The sequence below is a fragment of the Pongo abelii genome, chromosome 5, assembly GCF_028885655.2.
Source record: "Pongo abelii isolate AG06213 chromosome 5, NHGRI_mPonAbe1-v2.0_pri, whole genome shotgun sequence".
In the NCBI taxonomy this organism is placed as follows: Eukaryota; Metazoa; Chordata; class Mammalia; order Primates; family Hominidae; genus Pongo; species Pongo abelii.
Genome location: NC_071990.2, coordinates 47,511,059 through 47,536,208, shown reverse-complemented (window position 1 = coordinate 47,536,208; position 25,150 = coordinate 47,511,059). Strand labels below are relative to the sequence as shown.

Genomic DNA, 25,150 nt, shown 5'->3' with positions numbered 1-25,150 from the left:
GTCAGAGGTGATGGAGTCCTTCTAATCTGAACTCACTTCTGTTTAACTTGGTGTTTTTCTCATCACCAGACAGCAGTGGCAACAGCAGCAGCGGTTGCTGCAAGCAAAGCTTTCCCTCCTTTGCCACATAGACTTTTTGACTTAAATTCCAGACAGTCATCCTGTCTGTCAGCCCAAATTTCCTATGGGAAGTAGACTTGAAGTGTAAACACCAGGAAGCGAGGCTGAAGGGAGCAGGTTATTCCCTTTAAGAGGCTGCTATGTCCTAGCGTTCCAGCTCTGGGCTGACAGCCGCAGTCATTTTCCAGCGGCGGGGTTGGACTGTTCTCACCCCCGCCCCCATCCCACTGCCTTTTCCACCTCTGAGTCCAGGAATGCCATTTCCAGTAGACAGCACCTTTCTCTTTAACCTCTTAGGGTGTTGGAGGATTATAAAGCACCCAAAACTGTTGGCAGGAGAAAAGCCTCTTATGCTTGTAGCCTAAAAAGCATTATCTTATGCGCAAGGTGGCCAGAGATATGGCCTTCGACCTTGGGAGTCAGAGACTGTGATTCTCCTCAGACCCAACCTCTAGTGACTGTTCTCTAGCCTTTAGGGTGAAGCTATTAATTAATTAATTTATTAGGCTGGAGTGCAGTGGCGCGATCTCGGCTCACTGCAACCTCTGCCTCCCAGGTTCAAACGATTCTCTTGCCTCAGCCTCCTGAGTAGCTGGGACCACCATGCCCAGCTAATTTTTGCATTTTTAGTAGAGACAGGGTTTTGCCATGTCGGCCAAGCTGGTCTCAAACTCATGACCTCAAATGATCCGTTTGCCTTGGCCTCCCAAAGTGCTGGAATTACAGGTGTGAGCCACCGCACCCGGCCTAAGGTATTTATTTTTAAAATGCATATTTCACTCTATGTTTTAACTAACAGCTTTTAAATTTAAGCTGTTTGGGATATTGAAAAGCAAATCAGCATTTCTCCCACATAGGACTCAAATACAAATAGGAAAAAAGAAATCTAAAAATGTATGTCCTTGAGTCAACCTGGTCAGGTATTATGTAAGCAGATTTTGCAGAAGAAGAGGAATTTCTGGAATTCTGCTGATGTTCTTCATGAGTAATTGGTGGCTAACATGGCAATGTATGTATAGAATTGGACATATTAGGCTTATTGATGATGTGTCAAATTTTAACAAATAGGTAAATTCAAATTTATAAGTATAAAAAACCTCTTAACTATATTTCACCAAATCTGACACACAATTAATTGTGAGACCTACCACTCTTTTATACACCACTAAGAGAAAAAGGAAACACTACAACCAAACTATGAAAAGTCATTGATTAAAATATACATTCAGGTGTCTTAGAATTAGTAAATATGGCAATCTTTCAGCTGCAGTCTCACCTTTTTTCCATAGAGTGTGACAACACGATTCTAATACCACTGTTCAGTTCTCAGTTTTCCTCTGCTTGGCCTATTGGCAGCAATCGACACTCTTGCCTCCCTTTTCCTTAAACACTTTCTTCCCTTTGCCTCCGAAACACCACATTGTCCTGGTTTTCCTCCTCCATCTTGGGCTGTTTCTTCTCTGTCTCCATGGCGGGTTCCTCCTCATTTTCCTGACCTCTAAACAGTGGAGAGCTCCGGGATTCAGTGCTTGCACCTCTTTTCAATGTACGTACTCTCTCTCCCTTGGTGACCCACGACTTTAAATACCATCTATCTGCTGGTAATTCCCAAGTGCATATTCCAGCCTGGACCTTTTACCTGCACTCACGATAGAAATATGCTCCTGCCTGCTTGGCAGACCCAGATGTTTAACAGGCACCTTATGCTTAAGATGTCTAACACCAAATTCCAAACCATACCTCCACATCAATTGCCCATCACAGAAAGTGGTCCCCTGTCTTCCACTTGCTCAGGCCGAAAACTTAGCATCCTTGATTCCTTTATTACATTCTCACCCCATATTTGACTCATTAGCAAATCCTGTCTGTCAGCTCTACCTTCAAAATACATGCAGAAGTCCACCACCTCCCATCACCTCCACAGCCACCACTTTGGCCCAGACCACTATCACCTCCTTGCTGGATTACTGCTGTGGCCTCTAACTGGTTGCTCCATTTTTATCTGTGCTCCCTTCAGTTTATTCTTGGCACAACAGCTGGAATGATACTGTTTAAATGTAAAGTCAGATTGTGTCATTTCTCTCCCCAAGGTCTCCTGTGACTTTTTATTGAATGCATAGTACAGCTTAAAGGCCGTCCATGCCAGTACCCTTCCTGCCATTGCACCTGCTGCTCCCTTTGCCCAGAACCCTCTTTCCGCAGATAATCTGCACAGCTTTCTTCATTAGGGGCTTGATGCTACCTCTGTGAGGCTTCTCTTAGATGTGGCAGCCCCATCACCTCCTACCCTATCCTCTTTCCCTGCTTTATTTTTCTTCTCAGCTCTCCTCCCTATCTAACACAGTTTATGTTTTATTACTTCCCCCCAATGGAATGTAGCCTTCACAAAGAGAGGGATTTTGTTTCACTTGGCATTTGTTTACTGCTGTATCTCCTGTACCTTGAAAAGTGTCTGGCACAAAGTAGACGCTCAATAAATTTTTGTTGAATGAATAAGTTAACAGCTTCAGATATTTGGGATAGCTTCAAAAACAGAGTAAGATAAGCAGGAAGGAGGGATTTTTTTTTAATTTTGTTTTTTGCCCAGTAGAATGAAATAAAAGATTATTCGTTTTCCTCACAGTATCAGTGATATTTCTTCCATTTGGAAAATTGTCTACTGTTTTGATAGTTTACCGTTAGAAAACATGTTGTCCATTTACTTCAAGAGATCTTTGCACAGTGTTTTTTGTTTTTTTTTTCTTTTTCTTTCTTAGTAGTCCCCAAGGTTCGTCTGAGCTTACGGTTATTGTCTATTAAACCTTCAACTAGATAGTGATAAATTCTGCTTCAGAAATAATTTTTTGCAGCTAAAGTAAAATCTAAACAGATCTTCTAACTTTTACACCTCAATTAGGGAAGGACTACTTTTAACCCGGGGCATACAAAGTTCCTAGCACTAATAAAGCAGTTTCCTGTGTAGTGGATGCACTGGAAGTTACTGCTGTTGGTATACAAATTTTTAACCATGCTATCGTATACTGGTTACTACGAAACACAGGTACATGTGGGTATGTTGCTTTTAGGAGCACTTACTCTGTTCTTAGGCTGGAGAGACCACAGCTTGGACAGCTGATCCCAGCAGAAGGATTTTGCTGCAGTGGGAGAATCTGGGAGAACTTAACCGCTTGTGAGCTCTGGCCACTAAAGTGGACGTAGTGGATCACTCTCAATGGGAAGAGGGCACTGGCAGAGGGAGAGGCCCTTGTACAAGAACGGGGTCCCTGGGAGCCCAGGTTTCACCCAGTGGTGAGCATAGAACACCATAGAACCGTTGTCCTTTCTTCTCATTATTATAGAGGCTGTAGATCTGGCAGGGCCACAAGGCTAGGGTGTGTGTGGGCCTGGGGCCACTCAGGTTTTCAGTGGCTTAGGTTACAGAAGCGAATGAGATGACAAATGGTGAGGAGGCTCAGTCAAGAGGGCAGGGATGACAAAAAAAGACTCTCATTCATTCATCCAAAGATATTTGTGGTATTCCTCTGACAGGTGCTAGGGATACTGCTAGTCAAAGCAGTGTGATCTTGCGCTTGGCCTCAAAGGCATCTTTGAGGACAAGACCATTGTATGTGGAACATCGATTCCAGTAATGCTAAAGCCAGGCTTTTATTCCAATTTCTGACTTTGACATATGTTGCTTTGTATAGTTGCTTTATGTGCTGTGGCCATCTTTGTCCCTGTATCTGCAGCTTGTAAGGTTATGGACACAGTGCATGCCTGTTAGGAGCATGTCTTTTAGGGAGGTTCGGGGGGGTGTTATAAGGGAGGTTGTCTTGAGTTGATGTCTCCCGTCTTCCATGTGTACATCTCAGGAGACTGCTGTGTGTGTGTTGAGAAACTGGCACGGGGATAACTGTGGAGTGGTCTGTCCTGGGAGGAGGTTGTGTATTAATTGCCTCCCTGGGAATTTTCTCATTATTTGTCCCTTTACACCTCTCTTTCTAGAAGAATAATGAGAACTGACATTACATGTAACAAGATGTGTTGGGAGTGCTTGAATCTTTTTATATGATGAGTTTGATACCATCAAAAAGTTTATAAACCTGTCTCTTAGATGCACCCATTCTGCACGAAGTCTGGTTGTGCAGCATGAAACTGAGTGCTATGTTGTGTAGTTCCAGGCAGCCTTTGCTTCCTCTAGCTTTGTCTTCACTGTCCTTTATACCTCATCCAAGAAGGGCTTTGATATGGGTTCTCAGTGATGACATTCATTCCAGATATTTATCTCCAAAAGGAAAACAGCCTTCATATTTTCTCTAATTATAAAGGTCAATTTGGGTTTTTATTAAAAGAGAAGGAACCCATTTTTGCATCCTGAAGCTGATATTTAGCTTTTAAAAAATGAGCTTCAAATTAGGATTGTACCCCAGATAATATGTAATTCAAGATTTTATAATGAACTGGAAATTGCCATTTCTTCCATAATAACCCAGTTTATCAGCTCATACCTCAGTTCTTGAGCTCTCCCGCTGGGGATCAGGTCAGTACCAGCTCACTTGGAAGAACCCATTGAGTACTGCTGTGATGCCCTGCATGTGGCACAGGTGGTAGCAGCAGCATTTTTCCTTCCACATGTACCCTCCTGTGGATGACTTCAGCGATCTCCTAACATGTACGTGTGAGGTTCCAAGAAACACAGGAAGCCAGGAGTCTGGTGCTTGGCTTCATTGTTCAGCACCAATAATCCCAGTGCTAAAACCTGTGTTTGTACAGAACTATTCCCATCTTTTAGGTTCATTGGCCCAATGACACTTGTCCAGGCAGAAATGGAGGGGCAGGGGAAGGAGAACCGAATTGTACTGATGTGCCACCCTAGAAGTCTTTAATACTTGATCACATAAATCTCCTTAACCACTCTACCAGATAAGAGGTGGTGTTTCTATTTTACTTAAGTGAAAAGTGAAATCTGAGAGGTTGTCACTTGCTCAGGGTCACACAACTATCAAGTCACAAATCTGGAGTTTGAAACCATATCTTGTGACTACTACTGATAATCTTCCCACTACCTGATCCTTCCCATCCTCATGCTTTTCTCCAGGGGCCAGGGCCACCTTCTCAGATAGTTCCTGACTAGTACAGCCTCGGATGTATAGGGCTTGATTCCTTTGATGACCTCCCCAGAAACTTCATCCATTCTCCAGAGCTCCAGGATCTGGCACCACGGGAAAAGGCAATGTTGGCAGGGCACGGTGGCTCACACCCGTAATCCCAGCATTTTGGGAAGCCTAGGAAGGTGGATCACTTGAGGCCAGGAGTTCAAGACCAGTCTGGCCAACATGATGAAACCCTGTCTCTACTAAAAATACAAAAATTAGCTGGGCCTGGTGGTGCACACATGTAGTTCTAGCTACTCGGGAGCCTGAGGCCGGAGAATCTCTTGAACCCAGGAGGTGGAGTTTGCAGTGAGCCAAGATTGCACCACTGCACTCCAGTCCAGCCTGGGTGACTGAGTGAGACTCCGTCTCAAAAAAAAAAAAAAAGGCAATGTGATGTTCTGTGCCCCTGTCTATCAGCCCCTCAGTGGGTTGAGGGTTGTGTTACTTTTCAATGTAAGGAAAAAGACACTTGGCATCACATCCAGTTAAACAATTTAGATCAATTCAACACATAGCTACTGTCACCAATCTTGACAAAAACCCTGGGAACTCCAATGGGACAGATGACTGGGCATCCTGCCAAGCAGAGAGGTGGTCTCCATGTCACTTACTGTCATTTCACATTGAGGTTAATAATTGGAGTGGGAACTTTCATTGTCTTCTGAGTGTGGTTTCTTTTCTTTTAATGAAATGCTTTTCTAAATCTTTATGCTATTTGACAGTCCTACCAAGGTCTCTTTAAATTGCTGTAATTGCAGGAGCTGGGGAACTACAGCCCATGGGCCATATCCAGCCTACTTTTTTTGTAAGTCGAGTTTTATTAGAACACAGCCACATTCATTTGTGGTGTTGGTGGCTGCTTTCATGCTCCAACAGAGCTGAGGAGTCATGACAGAGACTGTATGGTTTTCAAAGCCTCAAATATTTACTGCTGTCCTTACAGGAAAAGTTTGCTGACTTCTCTCATTCTCTCTTTTTCTCTTTCTTTTAGGGTATCAGAATTTTAAAGAAAGGAAATAAAGGGTGCAGTGGCTCACTCCTGTAGTCCCAGCACTTTGGGAAGCTGAGGTGGGCAGATCACTTGAGGTCAGGAGTTTGAGACCAGCCTGGCCAACATGGCAAAACCCCGTCTCTACTAAAAATACAAAAATTAGCCGGGCATGGTGGTGAACACCTGTAGTCCCAGGTACTAGGGAAGCTGAGGTGGGAGAATCTCTTGAACCTAGGAGGCAGAGGCTGTAGTGAGCTGAGATCACAAGAAAAGAAATAAAGTCCCTGGGGAAACTGTTCCAGTGTCTATTAGGTGGTGCAAAAGTTACTGTGGTCTTTGCCATTCTGGTCACCAAAAAAAAAAAAAAAAAAACACAATTACTTTTTTTTTTTCTTTTTTTTGAGACAGTTTTACTCTGTTGCTTAGGCTGGAGTGCAGTGGTACAATCCTGGCTGACTGCAACCTCTGTCTCTCAGGTTCAGGCGATTCTCCTGCCTCAGCCTCTTGAGTAGCTGGGGTTACAGGTGTGCACCACCACACCTCGCTAATTTTTTGTATTTTTAGTAGAGACAGGGTTTCGCTATGTTGGCCAGGCTGGTCATGAACTCCTGGATCAAGGGATTCACTCACCTCAGCCTCCCAAAGAATTACAGGCATAAGCCACCCATCCAGCTCACGATTACTTTTGCACTAACATATACTTCATCAGTAATAACAGATCAGGAGGCAGCACACACACTGTGGCCAGCCTTGAGTGCGTTCCTCCTCGGCTGGATGGCCATGCCTGAGGAGAATAATTCCAGCAAATAATAATGTTCCTCCACTGCATCACATTCCCTATGAACCACAATCGAGGCACCACTAACTGGGTGGGTGACCTTGCACTAGTCACCAACCCCAACATGAGATTTCCGTGCCAACAAAATTGAACACTTAACCATGTGTATTTATGAAGTATATATAAACACATCTTATATATGTGTATGTTATATAGATAGTTTGAAAAGAAATAGTAAAATAAATCTCAAATAAAAGTAATAACATGAAAAGAAAACCCATTTCTCCGCTGTCCAGCCTAGGAAACAGAACTTTATGAATACCTTTGAAATCCCTTCTGTACTCCTTCCCCCTCCCCAAAGAGGTAACTGTCTCAATTTGGCAAATCATCCTCCTGCTTTTCTCTGTAGTTGTTTTCTTTTGCCTAACACTTTTTCCTACACAAGGAAGGCATTCAAAGCCCCAGTCTGGTCTCCTCACTGGGGTTTTGTGATAACGTGCTAGACTAAAAGGTTGGTATCCCCTGAGGGAGTCATTGATTTATCTTTGATTTATCAACTCCACGGTGGGAGAGGACAGCAGTGAAGAACATTGGCAAACCCAGCCAGTTCATGGAGTTGACTCCATGTTTTCATAGTAGAGAATCTAGTTGAGAGAGAGAACAAGATGAAACCTGATTTGTAGGCCTTAAATTTAGCTTCCAGTCCATTTTAGTTTATGGGAAATTTCATTGTATCTATTCTTTGTGGGTTTTTTTTTCTTTTTTTCTTTATTTTGTGGCTTAAAAAAAGGATAAATACAGTACTGGGTTTTGGAAGAAGGAGTGGTTGTTAAACTTAAACCTTTTAAACTCTGTAATTACTTCGTAAAGACTGTGTATTTGCATCTGAAATGCATTGAGCCTTAAGTTTAGTGCTCTGTATATGGAGCTTTCATAATGATGGGAACACTTCCAAAAATAAATTAACTCTATAGAAAATGTTAATCAGCTTATCCCCAGTGACCCTAGTGAGTTTCTCCATTGTACACATGAGGAAATGGACATGACAGTTAGAGGTTTGCCCAAAGCCACTGTCATTGGCATTATGAAGATTTAAGCAATGGTCCTACTTACCAGAAAACACGGTCATGTTTACATGTAAGACACTGTGGACCTTAGTCAAAATGATCTAAATGAAGATTCAGGGACTAACAAGACTTTTGGTGTTTGGAAGAGTCTACCGCACCAATCACAAAGAGCTGGCTTATTCCTTAAAGTTACCTGCAGGGTTTTAAATCAGATATGGGTTTTCTGAGGAGTCTATTTGCTTGAAATCAAAAGCTCTGTATCTGACTAAACATTGCTCAGAAAACTGAAAAGCAATTGGTTAAAGTAACTTCACACTGCCAGGGAAAACTGTGTTAGAAGTACAGTAATGACTCAATTTGTGGCGTCCTTTTTTTATTTTTTGTGGCATTCTACTTTTTTTTTTTAGATAGAGTCTCCCTCTCTCACCCAGGCTGGAGTGCAGTTGTGTAATCTTGGCTCACTGCAACCTCCCCTCTGGGGCTCAAGCAATCCTCCCATCTCAGTCTCCCAAGCGGTTGGGACTATAGGCCTATGCCACCACACCCGGCTAATTTTTGTATTTTTTGTAGAAATGGGTTTTCACCATGTTGCCCAAGCTGGTCTCGAACTCCTGGACTCAAGCGATCCACCTGCCTCAACCTTCCAAAGTGCTGCATTACAGGTGTGAGCCACCCTGCCCAGCCATTCTACTTTTATAGTTGACAAGAAAACAGCCTTCTACTAGGAAGCTATTTTTGAAAACCGTTTTCAGTGGATTGGTTCAGAATGTGTACACAGTCTTCCATATCATCTGCCTCAATAAGATTGCCTGGCAGAGTAAGAATGCATGTTGAGGAGCCACAGCGTCCTTCGTTTTTACAGAAACTTTTATAATTATTATTGTTTTTATTGGCAATAATCGATAGCTCATTTTATAAATATTTTCTTGAACAACTGATGGGTGCAAAAAAATTTTTATTTTTTTCTAGGAAACCTTTGATTGAGAAATCAGAACAGTAAGCCCCTCTTTATTCTTCTCTTTTGCTTTCTCTCCTAAGCCTCACTTGGGAATGTGACCCTATTTTTTTTATTGAGTAGTAAATATTTTTAAGATATCGTTAACTATAACAGCTATGTTATCAGGGCAGGTGAGCATGGCCTCATTCAAAGACATGATATTGGCCAGGTACGGTGGCTCACGCCTGTAATCCCAGCACTTTGGGAGGCCGAGGCAGGCAGATCACCTGAGATCAGGAGTTCGAGACCAGCCTGGCCAACATGATGAAACCTCACCTCTACTAAAAATACAAAAATCAGCTGGGTGTGGTGGGTGTCTGTAATCCCAGCTACTTGGGAGGGTGAGGCAGGAGAATCCCTTGAACTCAGGAGGTTTAGGTTGCAGTGAGCCGAGATTGCGCCATTGCACTCCAGCCTAGCTGACAAGAGCAAAACTTCATCTCAAAAAAAAAAAAAAAAAAAAAAACCAAAGACATGACATTGATTCAGAGGACTCACTCACCCATGGTAGTAAAATACCAGAGCCCTTACTATAAGGGTGATATATGCATCCCACGTGTAAATCCTGGCAAAGCCAATGTGTAACTGCAGAGAGAAGATGCCATAAAGAGAGAGACACCAAAGTGAGCTACTCAGGGAGAGCCTCCCCTCACGAAGGGTTGGTGCCAGGTTCTTATCCTGAGTTTTTGGATCTTGAGATTTGATTTTTGCAGTTCACCAATTTCATCATCACCATTTCATCTGTTCATCAGATCTGGGGACCACAGATGCACACTCACTGGGTTTTCAAGTGACTGCTGAGCCAGGATGACAATATATTGAATCACTGGGGACAGCTGTCTGTCAGAATAACCAGCCATGGTCATTATAAGCCAAGGCATTTCCTTCGTCTTGGAAGTACCATCGATACTGTCACATTTCATAGTGGTTACACATACAGGATTTGAATTACAAAACTGGTGAGTTGGGTTCAATAACCAACTCACCTACCTTTGTGATACTGGGCCAGTAGCCTAACTTTTCTAACTGTATTTTTTTCTTACCTGTGTAATTGGAATATTAATGCCTTATAAAGATGTTCAGTAAGCTAATGCCTTAACATAATACCTGGAAGATAATAGCTATTGTTATTATACAGTCATTTTGGCTGCTGTCTTCATTATAACTGTGCAAGTCAAGTTGGAAGACTGAATAATGAATTAGAAAATTGCTTGTTGAACATGAGTTTGAGCACAAGTTAGGTGTTCTTCAGGAATGCTTCTATTGGCCTGGAACAGCTGGGCACACTGTTAGTTGATATAAACGACACCATTCCCAGAATTTGGAAACCTTTTACCTAGACAGTTCTGGGTAAAGTCCATTGCAGTTTTAATTTGCAGCTTCCCTTTTTCTGAATGTCATGAAGTCACCATGTTTTTAGATGGGAGCCTCTAACTTACTTGGTTACTATTGTATTTAGTACAGTAGTCCTCCCTTATCCACAGTTTAGCTTTCCAAGGTTTCAGTTGCCTGTGGTCCACTGTGGTCCAAAAATACTAAATGGAAAATTCCAGAAATAAACAATTCATAAGTTTTAGATAATGCACTATTATTCTGAGTAATGTGATCAAATCTTACATTCCCGTACCATCCTGCTGTGTCCCGCTGGGGAAGGGAATCCTCCCTTTGTCCACCATCTCCATGCTGGAGACCTCACCTGCCTGTGAGTCACTTAGTAGCCATCTAGGTTATCAGATTGACCGTCTCGGTACCCTTATTTTACTTAATATTGGCCCAAAGCTCAAGAGGAGTGATGCTGATAATTTGGATATGCCAGTGGCCATAAAGTGCTTCCTTTAAGTGAAAACATGAAAGTTCCCCACTTAATAAGAAAAGTCAATTGTATGCTGAGGTTGCTAAGATCTACAAGAAGAAGGAATTTTCTATCCATACATTGTGAAGAAGGAAAATGAAATTCATGCCCAGTATGTATAGGGCTCTGTACCATCCATGGCTTCAACGCATCCACTGGGGATCTTGGAACTTATCCACCCCTCTCCTTCAACAAGGGTGTATTACTATAGTAACAGAGGAATCACCTTGAATACCTTATTTGGGTTTAGCTTTCAAAACATCTTTTTGGGTCTGATTTATTATAATTCCATGATCACTCCTTCTTCTGGTTCCACACTCAGGAAGTGGAATTTGTATGAGGGTACCAGCGAGTCCACAAGATGAGCTGCTTGTGCCAAGTGCTTAAGGGAGGCAATGCAGTCCTTTGACATACAAAGACAGGAAAGCGTGCCTCTTCTAGTTTATTCATTAAAGCAGAGCTGCCTTATGTAAGAAGCTTCCCTTACAAGCCCTCATTTGTTTTTTATTTTTTCTCTGGTGTAGGTATCGACATCCTGAAGCTTGTAGCAGCCCAAGTGGGAAGCCAGTGGAAAGATATCTATCAGTTTCTTTGCAATGCCAGTGAGAGGGAGGTTGCTGCTTTCTCCAATGGGTACACAGCCGACCACGAGCGGGCCTACGCAGCTCTGCAGCACTGGACCATCCGGGGCCCCGAGGCCAGCCTCGCCCAGCTAATTAGCGCCCTGCGCCAGCACCGGAGAAACGATGTTGTGGAGAAGATTCGTGGGCTGATGGAAGACACTACCCAGGTAATGGAGCCCTGGTTGTGTGTCTTTACCACTGACCTATTGCCCCTATGCTTCAAATTTTATCAGTTGTATGGGAACAAAGAAAAATAACATATTCGGTGTATAGGCACACACACACACACACACGCACACGCCTGCACACACATACATACACCCTACCTTCTAGGACGGGGGTTCTCAGTGGCCGTCCATTAGAATCATCTCGAAAACTTTAAAAAAAAATACTGATGCTCAGACCCTACCTGCAGACCAGTCACATCAGAATCTCCAAGGGGGCAGAGTATGAATCAGTATTTGTAAAAGCTCTCTTTGTTACCCCATTTACAATCTCATTTTGCATGACACACTTTGAACAAAACCAAGAAAAAATACTTTTTACTATACCGCCTCTCCTCCAGAGGGTGTTTTTGTGATGTGGCTTATGAAGGCAGCATTCTCGCCTCCTGAGGATGCAGGTGGTGCTAGCGGCAGTTGATGACAGAACTGATTCTCCTCCTTGGGTTGTTCCGTGGCGCACATCAGATGGGAACTGAGGGGACCCAGGAGTGTGATTTCTTTATAGCTAATAAGCCTTGGCTTTGGAGCCAGACAGCACTGGATTTGAATCCTGGCTCTGGTACATATTAGCTTAGGTGATGAAGGGTAAGTTACTTCAACTTTCCTTGCCTCTGTTATTCACATTTGCAACCCTGCTATATAAGATTAAGATGAGAAATAAAGCATATAAAATGCCTGACTCATTGCAAGTGTTCTACAAGTGGTAGTTACGACCATGATGTAACTCATTTTACTTAGCCTTTCTTTAATTGTATGTACTTCCCTGAAAGGCCATGAATAAAATTCAGATTTGGATATTGAATCATATTTTCCACAGACTTCGATTCAGGTTTCAGAACATATTCCCAAAGTAAAGAAAATGCTGCCACTAAGACTAGATAAAACCCACTTAAGATTTAAAGGGCTGGTCTGTGTTATTATTCCAGTGGTCTAAATTTGTTACCTAAAAGAGCTAGGTAGAGATTTTTTATGACATCAATGCAGTTTACTATCATTCTGTATCACATTTTGTGTATCAAAGGATTCCATTTTACATACTTTATACTTATGCTTAAGTATACTTTATGTACTTAAGAAGTCCAAATGCTTTTATCTTTTTATACTGATAGCGCAGTAATTCTTGACAATTGATGTAACCATTTATCAGGTGAATCTTTTATCCAAGTAACTGGATAATAACAATTTATAGGTGCTAATTGACTTTGAAGGTGGTCTTTTAAAGCTCCTGGCATATTTTTAACTTCTTTGAAATGTGGAATTTTAGAAAAAAATACTTATTAATAGACCCAAGTGATAAACATTCAAAGGCATACACCAGTGTCTTATGACTTTCTAAGAAATAATTTAGGTGTGAAATATTATTCACAAGTAAAACTAGGCTTTAAGTAGCTGGATTTGGGGGAAAGCGAGGGAGATGTTAACCCTCCAATTAAGTAAAATGGCGGTGGTTTGAATACAGGGAGTTTAGAGGCAAAGCATTGCCATGCATTCTTAGAGAATGGCTTTAAGGAGAGAGCTGGAAGACAAGCCTAAGGCTCAAAGAAAGATTTAGATATGTGAGAATAAGTCGCCTAATGTCCTTGATGATGCCTAAAAGAAAGAAAGAAAGCATATGACTGATGCAAGGTTAGGATTTGGTTAACCCAAACCTATGGTGGGCCAATGGAAAAATAAGAAGGTGAGAGTGCATGTCAAAAAGAGTGATTCATAATAAAATCATTAGGTCAACGAATGAGAGAACAAAGCACCTTCTTCCTAAATGCCAAACTCTTGTACATTTTAATTCTTTCCTTCCCCTTATCTCTTCTATAATACCAAAAGATTCTAATAGTAGCTATTTTTTGTTGTTTATTTTTTGAGAACAGTAATGTCAAAGCACTCTACAACTTTCTCTTTGGTTCTGCTATAGCCTTTGAGTTATGATGGAGGCTGAGAAGGCAGTATTAAATTTTTGATTTCACGTTTTAACAATATACATCAATGTCTAGCAGCGTTTTGGATCCAGCTCTAACTCTAATTTTAATAGCCAATGAACATGGATTTCTGGCTGCCAGTTCTTATTACAGGTTGAGTATCCTTTATCTGATATGCTTGGGACTGGAAGTGTTTTAGATTTTGGATTTTTTCAGACTTTGGAATATTTGCATATACATAATGAGATAGTTTGGGGATGGGACCCAAATCAAAACATGAGATTCATTTATGTTTCACATATACCTTATATACATAGCCTGAAGGTAATTTTATACAAAATTAGAAAAAGTGTATGCATGAAGCAAAGTTTGTGTTAAGTACTCGTGTGTGGAATTTTCCACTTGTGGCACTATGTTGGTGCTCAAAAAGTTTTGGATTTTGAATTTTTGGATTAGGGATGCTCAAGTGGTAATTGCACAGTATGTTACTCTCTGTCCGTAGTTTATTTCTGAAATTTGTCCCATCTAACAAGAGAATCAGAAGGCAGGGGGCTTAATTGAGACTCCTTATTCTCATCCTGTGATGGGCTTGTACTCCCTGTGTATGGTGGTACTGCTGGGGATTTGGGGCCTTGCCCCGGGAGTTAATGGACTCTTAATGGGTAAAAATGACCATTTTTTTAAATGGTCAATGTTTTTTCTCTTCATAAGCCTGAAAATGGCTATGTTATGTTCCACTAAAAGGATTAGCCCTGGTGTGGCTTTTTGTTGCCTCTGTCAAGAACAGCCGGTTCATTATTAACCATGGTGGCCTATTAGCCATTTTTAAATTAAACCCATTCAGAGTCTGACTCTTTCTTTATCTGAGGTATGAGCTGTATTTTTCAGCACCCTCTTCTTTCAAGTTCGACATCTAAACTGAACCCAGCCTTCCAGAATCATAGCTATTCTTCCCTTGTGGGACATGAGCATTTGGAATAAGCAGCAAAACAGTGGGATAATAGTTGTAAGTTATTGCAATTTTGCCAAAGCTATTAAAAAACAAAACACTGCCCTAATACAGCATTCCAGTTTGTATGTTATCTCTTTTTCCACCCTTTTACTTTGATTTTTTTCTGTCTTTATTTAAAGAATGTCTCTTATAAGAAGCATATATTTCAGATTTTTTTCTTAAATCTAGTCTGATAGCTTTTGATAATTAGAGAATTTCAGTGTGTTTACATTTTTATGTAATTATATAATTGCTTTTTAAATGTGATTTTTAAAATATAATTACTCAAATATTTGGGTTTAAATCTACCATATCTTTGTTTTGAATTTGTCCTGTCCTCTTTTTTTATTTTTTTCTCTCTCCATCTTTTCTTGCTTTCTCTTGGAATAATCAAGTATTTTTTTCTTATTCCATTTTTCCTCATCTGTGAGCTTGTTAATTTCACATTTTTTACTTCACTTTTAATGGATACCCAAGGGATTACAACACACATGCTTAAATTATGAGATATAGGCAATAAATGTGTACTTTTTACCATTTTACAGATACTACAACCTTAGAAGACTTCAATCCTATTTATCCTCCTCTTATACTTTGCTTTTGTTTTCATGAATTTTAATGTTACACTTTTAATACTGCTAAAAGGCAGAGTTATTGCGGTTTTACACAGTCAGGAGTCACACAGATTTATCTGCATATTGATCTTTTCCATTCTTAATACCTTCCTCCTGGAGCTTCAACTTCTACCTGAGATAATTTTTCTTTTGCCTAAAGAATACTTCTCTGTGTAGGTTTCCAGCAGTAAACTCTATTTTTTGTGGTCTGAAAAGTGCCTATTTATAAATAAATAAATTGTATTATTTCACCTTAGTTTTTGAAGGATAGCTGGAAATACAATTCTAGCTTGCCAGTTATTTTCCTTTAGTCCTTTAATGCCTAGGTTTAAGTTTCCCCTGCTAACCAGCAAAGGAGAGGATGTGATTTTATTTTTAAATCTACATTACATAACACAGTTTGTGCACGGTATTATAACAGGCACTTTGGGCAATGCAAAGATGAGTAAGACAAAGTCAATGCCATCAAGGAAGCTTACAGTTGGATGGAAGGAAGAAATTTACACATACTTATATAATCTAAAGGAGTAAATCTAAGAGGTCGGGAGGAGGAATGTGCTGAATCGCCATCTAACCAGCCAGTAAGGCTCTGATCAGAACATCAGTATGGAGATGTGTGCTGGGTTAAATCCCTGTCCTGGCAACATAGTCATTTTAGGGACCCTGAGTAAATTACTTGGCCTCTCTGCCTCAGTTTCTTCATGAGACAATAGGAACAACATGAGTGCCTGTCCTATGGGTTACTCTGAGAATGAGGTGAGTGTGACCCACTGTAAGCATTTGTCAGATGTTGACTATTAATAGTTGCAATTATTTCCAGGCTCTGGAGGCAAGAGAGATGGAAGAATGTTCCTAACTAGCTAAAACTTATACACATAATGGGTCTTTTAGATGCTGAATACTGAGGGTCACTTAGTGTTGGGTGGGGATGTCCACCCAATTCCAGGACTGCTGAAAGCAGGTGGCCGAGCAGGAAGGCTGCTATCTGGGTTCAGTGCCTCAGAGCTGGAAATCCCAGCTAACTGTAGCTATGTGTTGCTTACTGCCTGAGCACATGTTCCTAGGCTGGCTGGAAAGTTTTCTCTAGCAGGGGAGATAATGGTCTGCTTCCTCAATAGCTGTCAGAAAAAGAGAAACAAAACTGAGCAAGTGAATTTCTGGTTTTCCATGGTTTTTTTTTTCGCTCCCCTCTTTTATTTTAGAGCCTTTGTATGTGCAGAGAGACTTAACCAGTGCGCTCTTTCCCTGCGCCTTGGATAGGGTAGGAGGAAGGGAGTCTGTTTCTTCTCCATAGGAAACCCTGGACAAACAATTTCTCTAACTCTGAGATTTTTCCATTTAAAATAGGAATTACAGGACCTGCCCTTGACGCTCTGAGTGGTTATCAAAATTAATTTTGATAATCAAATTACTGTGGGCCATACTAGAGTGAGATATTAAAGTGATGCTTAGCAGCTAGGTTCAGAAGTATTATATCTGTGATTAGAGTTTCAGCATCCCTTCATTGCTTCCTGAGAGAAAGGGGCAGAAAAAGAAATTTTATAGATACTTAAAAAATGATGATATTAAAAACAACCACAACAATTTAAAATAATATAAATTGTTACTTTAGCTGTCTGCTTTGATCAGAGATTCACAAATATAAAGGACTGATGTTAACCAGGCAGCACAGTTGAGAATCGATGCTCTACTTCTTATCGCTCCTTCCATAAGATTAAGCAGATTAAAACTACACTATAATTTAACAACCAGTGGACCCACCGCCAATGTTTTGTGGTGGTGGTTGTTGATTTCTATATAATAGAATGATTCTTTGTTAGGATATTTTAGTCCTTTCCAGAACCACATAGGGGACCTATGTCTCAGGAACAGAGCATTTGTGCACTTAGGCACTCTCTCTCTCTCTACTATAGTAGACTCTGTGTTGGATCCTGGATGGCTTTGCTCTGTATAATCAACTCGGAGAATCCCAACAGCTAGAGAAGTACTGGGCCTTCTATTTTGGTGAGAACAGCACTCCTGCCTCTGCTGCAGAGGGAACTACAGTTACTGATTTTTTGCTTACCAGCTGCAGGATGCAGCTGTCCTTATCTACGGGTCTGACTGAGACCAGCTATTTTCAGAAATTTAATACAGTGAGGGCGAGTTGAAGCAAATACCAGCTGTACATTAACTGTTGGCTTTTTGGCTACTCAAATTAGTCTTTGTCATTAATTTTCCAATTTGTCATCTCTTAGAAATTAGGGATTCTTGTCCTAAGACCTGAGGACCTAAGGTAACAGCTAAACTTGCATGTATCTAGCAGCTGCCCTCTGCCGTGTTACTATAGCATGGAGGGTTATTTAAGGTCAAGTTACTTAATTCATGGGGTGTGACTGCAGGCTCTGGGGAACTTCTGGGGTGGTGAGGAGAAAAGGACATTATAAAGGGATTGCTGACACACATAGAACCAGAACATTTAATGATGCTTGTGTTTAAAGTTGTCATTGTGCACAAAGGAGCAATGTTTATAAATAGGCTTTAGATTTTTAATTACATTTCAGGCTGTTCTATTTATTATCATAGTCCAAGGTTTCATTCAGTTAGTTGACAACCATTTGTCAAACACCAGCTGTGAGCCTGGTACTGGGTAAAGAAGAAAAGTGGTCAGTGCCTTTCAATAACTCACTTGTGGTGATGGAGACACATGTGCAAATAATTATAATTCAGTGGGATAAGCAAATGTTATAATAGAAGTGTGCATGAGGAATTATAAGCATCAGGGTGAAGGAGTACTCAACCTGCCAAAAAAATACATAGAAAGCTAGAGCAGATATATATTTGTCCATTTGAAAGTCACTTAAAAAAATCAGACTAGTTTTTTTTCAAGACTATATTTTGGTCTTCTTTCTTGAAACTTTCACATTTGGTTTCTGCCTAGGAAGCCCCACCTGCTTTTTCATATTAAGGGCTTCTCATATCTTTGACTCTGCAAAGAACGTCTGTTTTACTTACATCCTTGTTTTGCTCAGTAGCAAGCTTTTTAGAAACCCTTAACTGTTCTGTAATATTTAAGGTATAGAAATAAGGTTTTAATGTCCCATTTCATGTCCCGTGCTAGATATCGAACTTTGAATCTCCAGGAACTACTAGAAGGAACTGACAAATTCAAGAATTTGACTTTGTCCCTCTGAATCAGGTTTGAATTTTGCTTTTGCCACTCACTGTGTGACCTTGGGCAAATCCTATACAGTCTCCAAGCCTCAGTTTCTTTGTAAGTGCCTTGTAAAGATCTTGCTGAGAACTAGAGGTGAGTTTAAATGCCCAGTCCTGCACTTGACATAGAGCAGGGGGCTCAGTAAATCTTAGCAACTATTTTCTGTGTTGGAAATTGAATTCTACATTGTCCTTTTCTTGACTTGACAGCAAATGCATTATGTTTTCAGTAAATGCACATTAAGTTGAAAGTGAATCAGCATTTTCTAAATATGTGTTGTGTCCCAAACACTGTCTGGGTGCTCTATAGCTGGTTTATTTAGCAAGCTTCATGGTCCTGAGAAGTATAGGTGGGTATGTTCTAATTAAGATAGTGATATGGTTTGGGTCTGTGTCCCTGCCCAAACCTCATGTTGAATTGTAATTCCCAGTGTTGGAGGTGGGGCCTGGTGGGAGGTGACTGGATCATGCAGGCAGATTTCCCGCTTTGGCGCTGTTCTTGCAATAGAGTTCTCACGAGATCTGATTGGGTAAAAGCGTGTGGCACCTCCCCCCGTCACCACTGCTCCGACCATGTAAGACATGCCTGCTTCCCCTTTGCCTTCTGCCATGATTGTAAGTTTCCTGAGGCCTCCCCAGTCATGCTTCCTGTGCAGCTTGCAGAACCGTGAGCATATGAAACCTCATTTCTTTATAAATTATCCAACTTCAGGTATTTCTTTGCTATGAAAACTGACTAATACAGATATATTACTATATTTCATTGAACCCCGTGTCAATTGTAAGATATACCATTGTCATTATGTATTACTGAGAAAGAAATAAAATACTGCTAATTATAATTGTAAGAGACACCCCTATTTCAGAGATGTTAAAATGTGAAAAAAATATGCATCATAGAATTAAAAAAAATAGTAGTTGAGCTTGCTGTATGCAGATCATAAGGAGAAAAGTCTAGGAAACAGATTCTTGGGGTCTTTATATTAATGTACACTCCCTCCCCAACACACACACACACACACACACACACTCTTCTTATTAGTATTGCCTTTAAGGTTGAGATAATTCAACACAGACAATTTATTTAGTAGATTATCAGAGCACCCATTATGTATTGAGCCCTGTACCAGGCACTGAGATACTAAATGAAACAAAACAAAACACAAAGCAGAATCATCCCTTAGGATGCTGACAGTTTTATAGGAGGGATAGATATGTGAGCCAGACTTGAGAATATATTCTGTGAAGCTGCTATACAGAGGGATGGAAGTGGGCTTTAATTTTTTTCTGAGACAGAGTGTCTCACCGTTCAGAAAAGGCTGGGTCTATTAGTGGATGACATTTCCCACCCCTTTAATCTACACCCTTTACTGGCTTTCTCAAAAAGTGCATTGGGAGGAAATCAGAATCAATACTGTGAAAAGAAGTTTATTTTCTCCATCAATTACCAGTGCAGGAGAGCACATTTTCATTTTTTCTTTTTAAAGCCAAAACACCGATTTGGATAAAGTTGAATAGCTTCCAGCTTTGGCCTAGCTTCTCCACTCTGTGTTTGTGAAAGTGTCCCTTATTCTGTTATAACCCAAGTGTCAATGACAGGTACACTTGCTGATGAGGAATTGCATCATGGTCAGCAGTAGGTTTTATTTTATATCAGTTAATTTCAAGGTTTTCATCACTTGTTTTTCACCATTTCCTTGGGAGACACTAATGTCATTCCTGATTTTTTAAGAAACAATTGCCACAGAGGAAACTTTGATTGATCTACAGTTGGACTTTCAGAGGACAGGCTGAAATTAAATGCCCAACAACAAAAATGACTTATCACCAAAAAAGTACTAGAAAAAAAAATTGGGGGAAATGTTTTGTTTTTATAATCACAACAGTAGAGAATAACATAAAGCACAGAAGCCATACAAGAACAATGCAACTACTTAACAATAAATAAACAAGCCAGAGTATACCATATATAAATCAAAAGACAAAATAATCACTGGTCGGAATTGTTTGAAACATAGGGTTCAGTTTCTTGAAAAATAAGGAGTTTTTACAAATTAAGAAAAAAATGTGCAGTCTTGTGAACAAAACAGTTCACAGAGAAAGAAATACTGAAGACTTTTTTTTTTTTTTTTTTTGAGACGGAGTCTTGCTCTGTCGCCCAGGCTGAAGTGCAGTGGCACCATCTCGGCTCACTGCAAGCTCCGCCCCCCGGGGTTCACGCCATTCTCCTGCCTCAGCCTCCCGAGTAGCTGGGAATATAGGCGCCCGCCACCAGGCCTGGCTAATTTTTTTTGTATTTTTTAGTAGAGATGGGGTTTCACCATGTTAGCCAGGATGGTCTCGATCTCCTGACCTTGTGATCTGCCCGCCTCGGCCTCCCAAAGTGCTGAGATTACAGGCGTGAGCCATCGCGCCCGGCCTGAAGACTTTATAAACATGCAGATTTTTAACCTCTCAGGCTGGCATGGAGACCTATGATTCCACATCTAGGAAGGTATCTTACACATGTTCACATGCATTCAGAATGATGCAAGTACACGTGTATTCATTGTAGTGTCATGTGTAATAGCAAAAGAGTGAGGAGATCTACAAATGCCCTTCACTAGAGGACTGGTTATGTAAGTTATTGAACATCCATACAATGGAACAGCATGCACTTGTCAGAAGAAGTGAGTCAGCTCTTCATGTGCTAACCTCAAGAAGGGTTAAACGAAAAAAGGCAAGGTGAAGAATAGTACGTAGGATGGGGCACAGTGGCTCACTCCTGTAATCCCAGCACTTTGGGAGGCCAAGGTGGGCAGATCACTTGAAGTCAGGAGTTTGAGAACAGCCTGGCCAACATGGTGAAACCCCATCTCTACTAATACAAAAATTATCTGGGCCTGTTGGTGGACGCCTGTAATCCCAGCTAGTCAGGAGGCTGAGGCACGAAAATCAATTGAATACAGGATATGCAGGCTGCAGTGAGCTGAGATTGCACCACTGCACTCCAGCCTGGGAGACATGAAAAAAACAAAACCAAAAAAAACAGTATTTACATTGTGCCACCATACTGCAAATATATATACATGTATATATACACGCACACACACAGTATATACAAAGATGTTAAAAATTGTTTTAAAAAATAAGGGGGGTGGAGAACATATGTACTTGTTTATTGGTATAAGTATAGATTATCTCTGGAAGAGTATATTGTGACTTGGTAACAGTAGTTACCACCACGGAGGGAAGCTGAGTTGCCGAGACTTGGAAGTCAGAGGTTAAAGTCAAAGGTTAACTTAGACTTGTAGACCATATGCATTGTGATTCTAATGGCATGAATCTAATGAATGGACTTATTATGCAATGCTAATTTAATCAGATTTAATGAGTTCAAAAAGCCCAAGTCATAAAGATGAACTTAAGCCTTCTTACTTCAAGGTCTTGAGTTTCCTATGAAATTACTTTCCATCCTCCACCGTGTCTTACGGCAAGCTTTAAAAAGGTTTGTGAAACTTTTTCTCATGGATAGAATTATCGAAAGGCTTTTTTGTGGGAAAGATTTTCCAATAGAAGTTTAGGGAAACCTAAGGAATTTCCAACGGAGCCTGATCTCCTCATGTTCTGATGGTGATGAGCTCTTAAAAGTCTTGGCAATATATTCAAACGTGAGTGGGCTCCAACTCTGAGCCAAGAGAACCCACTTATTCACTGTCCTCACTTCCTCTTTTTGAGAAAGCTAGTCAGTGAGTGAGCTCAGGGCGGCAACACCACTACCGTTGATGTCAGCAGCCTGGACAGCTTGCACACACCCGTGCCAGCAGCGGGGCGGGGCTGCCCCCCCTTTTCCCTCCCTCCGGAGCCAGCTGGTTCTTACCAGCTTTGGCAGCTTTGTGCAGCACTATTTGTTGTGTTGTGGCTTTTCTCCTGTACATACAGGAAAGGCACAGCTCTCTTGCTTAGGGCAAGGATTGGCTATTGACACTTTGACTTAAATGGGGGTGGATTTATAGACTTTGGTGCTCAATTTTGAAATTAACTCTTAGAAGTGATGAGAATTCTAAGACGAGGTATATACAGAAAATTATAGCCAACTACCTTGATTTGAGTTTGGGGTATTTAAGCGAGAAACCCACCGTGACCAGCTAACCTAGTCTAACTTCATATGCCTTAAGTAAGGTTGCAGTTGAAACAAAACCTTTTCATTATTCTGTGCTTAAACAGATCTAGGGTGAGTGGGAGTGTTTTTTAAAATAATTCCCCAGTGGTTTTGGCATTTTTTTGGCCAGGTTAATCCTGAGACTCCCCTGATGGTGGGTGAATTTGTTCTGCAGGCTCTGCATTGGCTCCCAGCTTAAAGTTCACTCACCTATGCCATCTCTGTGGTCTGGCTTGGGGGTTCCCAAGGAAGCTGAGCAGAACATCTTGGTGTTGTGCTCCTGTTCCTTCTTCCATCCCATGACATCCAGTGATCCCAGGGAGCTCTAGACAGCAGATGGCCCTCGCCGTCCACTTGGCAATTGACAATTTAGATTTAAGTGTTGGTGCTGTTCCCTACTTATGCAATGGAAGCACCTCCTTGCTTCATGTACTAAAGTCTGGGCTGTGCAGGAGAAGAAGAAAGAAGGAAAGAAAACAAGAGGTTTTAACTCAACAATCAGAAGCCCAGGAAAAGTTTGGGGAATTTTTGTCTTAAAGTTACTTGACTCTTGGCCCTTCTCTTTAATTTTTTAAAATAACATTTTAAGAGAAGACGTACAAAGCAAAGAAAATTTGGAAGCACAGTACAAAAATAATAAATCTGCCATCTAGATTCAATAGTTATTCACATTTTGGCATATTTGCTTTATCTATGTATGTATACGTTTCCAGTCCATAGTCCCATTTCGAAGACTTTCTCTAAATTTCTTATAACTGATAATCCTTCTTTCAAGCATTTAGAAATCAGCATTTTTCCATTTGCCTCTTAAGATTTTTGTTTGCAAAAAAAATTTGGGTATATTTGGGTTCTACTTGCCAAGACCCCTTACTCTGGATTGAATTGAACAAGAATTCACACTCAGAAGAATAATTTTAAAATCATTGCCTCTCATCATCTGAAACTTTTTTTTTTAGGGTGATGTATTTGTTTTCATTTTTTAAGGGAGAAATCATTATATACAAGTATTCTACAGTGTCCGAACTTAGGAATTGAATAGATTCAGATAAATTGTTTTGTGATCAGGCTGGTAACCTCATTATATGAACCCTCATTTATATCTGAAATCCTGGAACCACATAGATTTGAATAAGAAAGCATTTCTTATTATCTGAATTCCTCTTCTCTAAAGACCACATAGATTCAGATATCAAGAAATACTTTTCTGGCAAAGAAAATTTGCCTTTTTTTCCTCCCAGAGCCCAATCTTATATGCCTGTATAGGCCTATAGAAGGTCTTGAAATCTAATTTGATTTTGATTATGTGGGCAGCTGGGAGAGCAGGGGAAACAGGCTTGAGATAATATCATAATTCTTAAATAGTTGTAATTTTATATTTATTTGCGACTAGAATTCCTTTGAGATAAACCTTTAGTAGAAATTGAATTTGTTTGTTTGTTTTTTTAACCAGCCACTGGTCTGTTGGGATCTGAAATATTTTCAATAGAAAACAAAGTTATTGGCTACAGTTGAGGTATATGGTATTTACAGAATCTCTCATATTTATCTTAGGGCGGTCATCCAGCTGGAGTATAAGTCTGCCATTGAGTCCCAGGTACTTGCAGATCTCACCTCTACTCCCTTCACTCTGGCGGAGGGGCTCGGGCAATGCCTTGTGGTCATGTGATCGCTTATAATCAGTTTACAGGGTTTGTCAATTTGCTCTAAATGCTGTGGGATCTAGACAGGGAAGTGGCAGCAAAGAGGGTAACTTTGAAACTAGACAGACTTGGTCTTGAATCCTGGTTCTATGGCTTGGGGCAAGTTATTACCTCTTAGAGCCTCAGTTTCCTCATCTGTAAAATGGGGCTGATACAACTTCCTTAGCAGCAAACGAATCACAGATATTTTCTGCTGAATCACCTAGCACAGTATTGGCAATGGCTTATTTCTTCAGGTCTCTTTTTGTTACCTCATATGGAAAAGCGGTAAGTTTCAGTTAGATTTAGCAAATGGGCTTTTAAAAACCATTATTAAAGTGATAGAGATTTTCACAAATGTAACATAGAACTCTTCCTTCTTTCTAAGTGTTGAATGAGGTCTGGAGGGAAAATTAAATCAAAACAGTGACTTTACTGTAAGGAGCTTTCTGCTGGGGACTATCAGGCATATCTAGTTATATTAGGGAAAAGGGGCCTGGTGGTATTGAACTGGGTAGTGTCAGGAGCCAAGGGGTTAAATTGAACCATTTTAGCAGGCTGGCAAAGAGCATCCAGGCTGGGCAATTAATGCTTCATTTCAGGGGGTCACTGATGCATCAAAGTCATTAATTAGTTTTATGAAAACAGATTGTGCAATCACAGGGAGATTGTAATTGGGTAGTAATTGAAAATAACTTTGTGGTAAACTTTCGTTGAGTAGGTAGTTCAGTTGGGGGTAACTTGGAAGGGGAAAGAGAATTGGAGTGGGGGATTAGGGCATGAGGAGAATGAAATAGCAACAGCAAGACAAGCAATAAATAAGACATAAT

At 40.6% G+C, this 25,150-nt stretch overlaps 1 protein-coding gene across 1 annotated transcript in view; it reads left to right on the top strand.

Moving 5' to 3' along the window:
- The window catches only part of TNFRSF21 (TNF receptor superfamily member 21), a 77,595-nt gene that overhangs the window by 43,720 nt on the left and 8,725 nt on the right, over positions 1 to 25,150 (top strand). Inside the window, exon 4 of the mRNA XM_002816966.4 lies at positions 11,465 to 11,730. Coding sequence (XP_002817012.2) covers positions 11,465 to 11,730 — 266 coding nt within the window. The remainder of the gene's footprint in view (positions 1 to 11,464; positions 11,731 to 25,150) is intronic.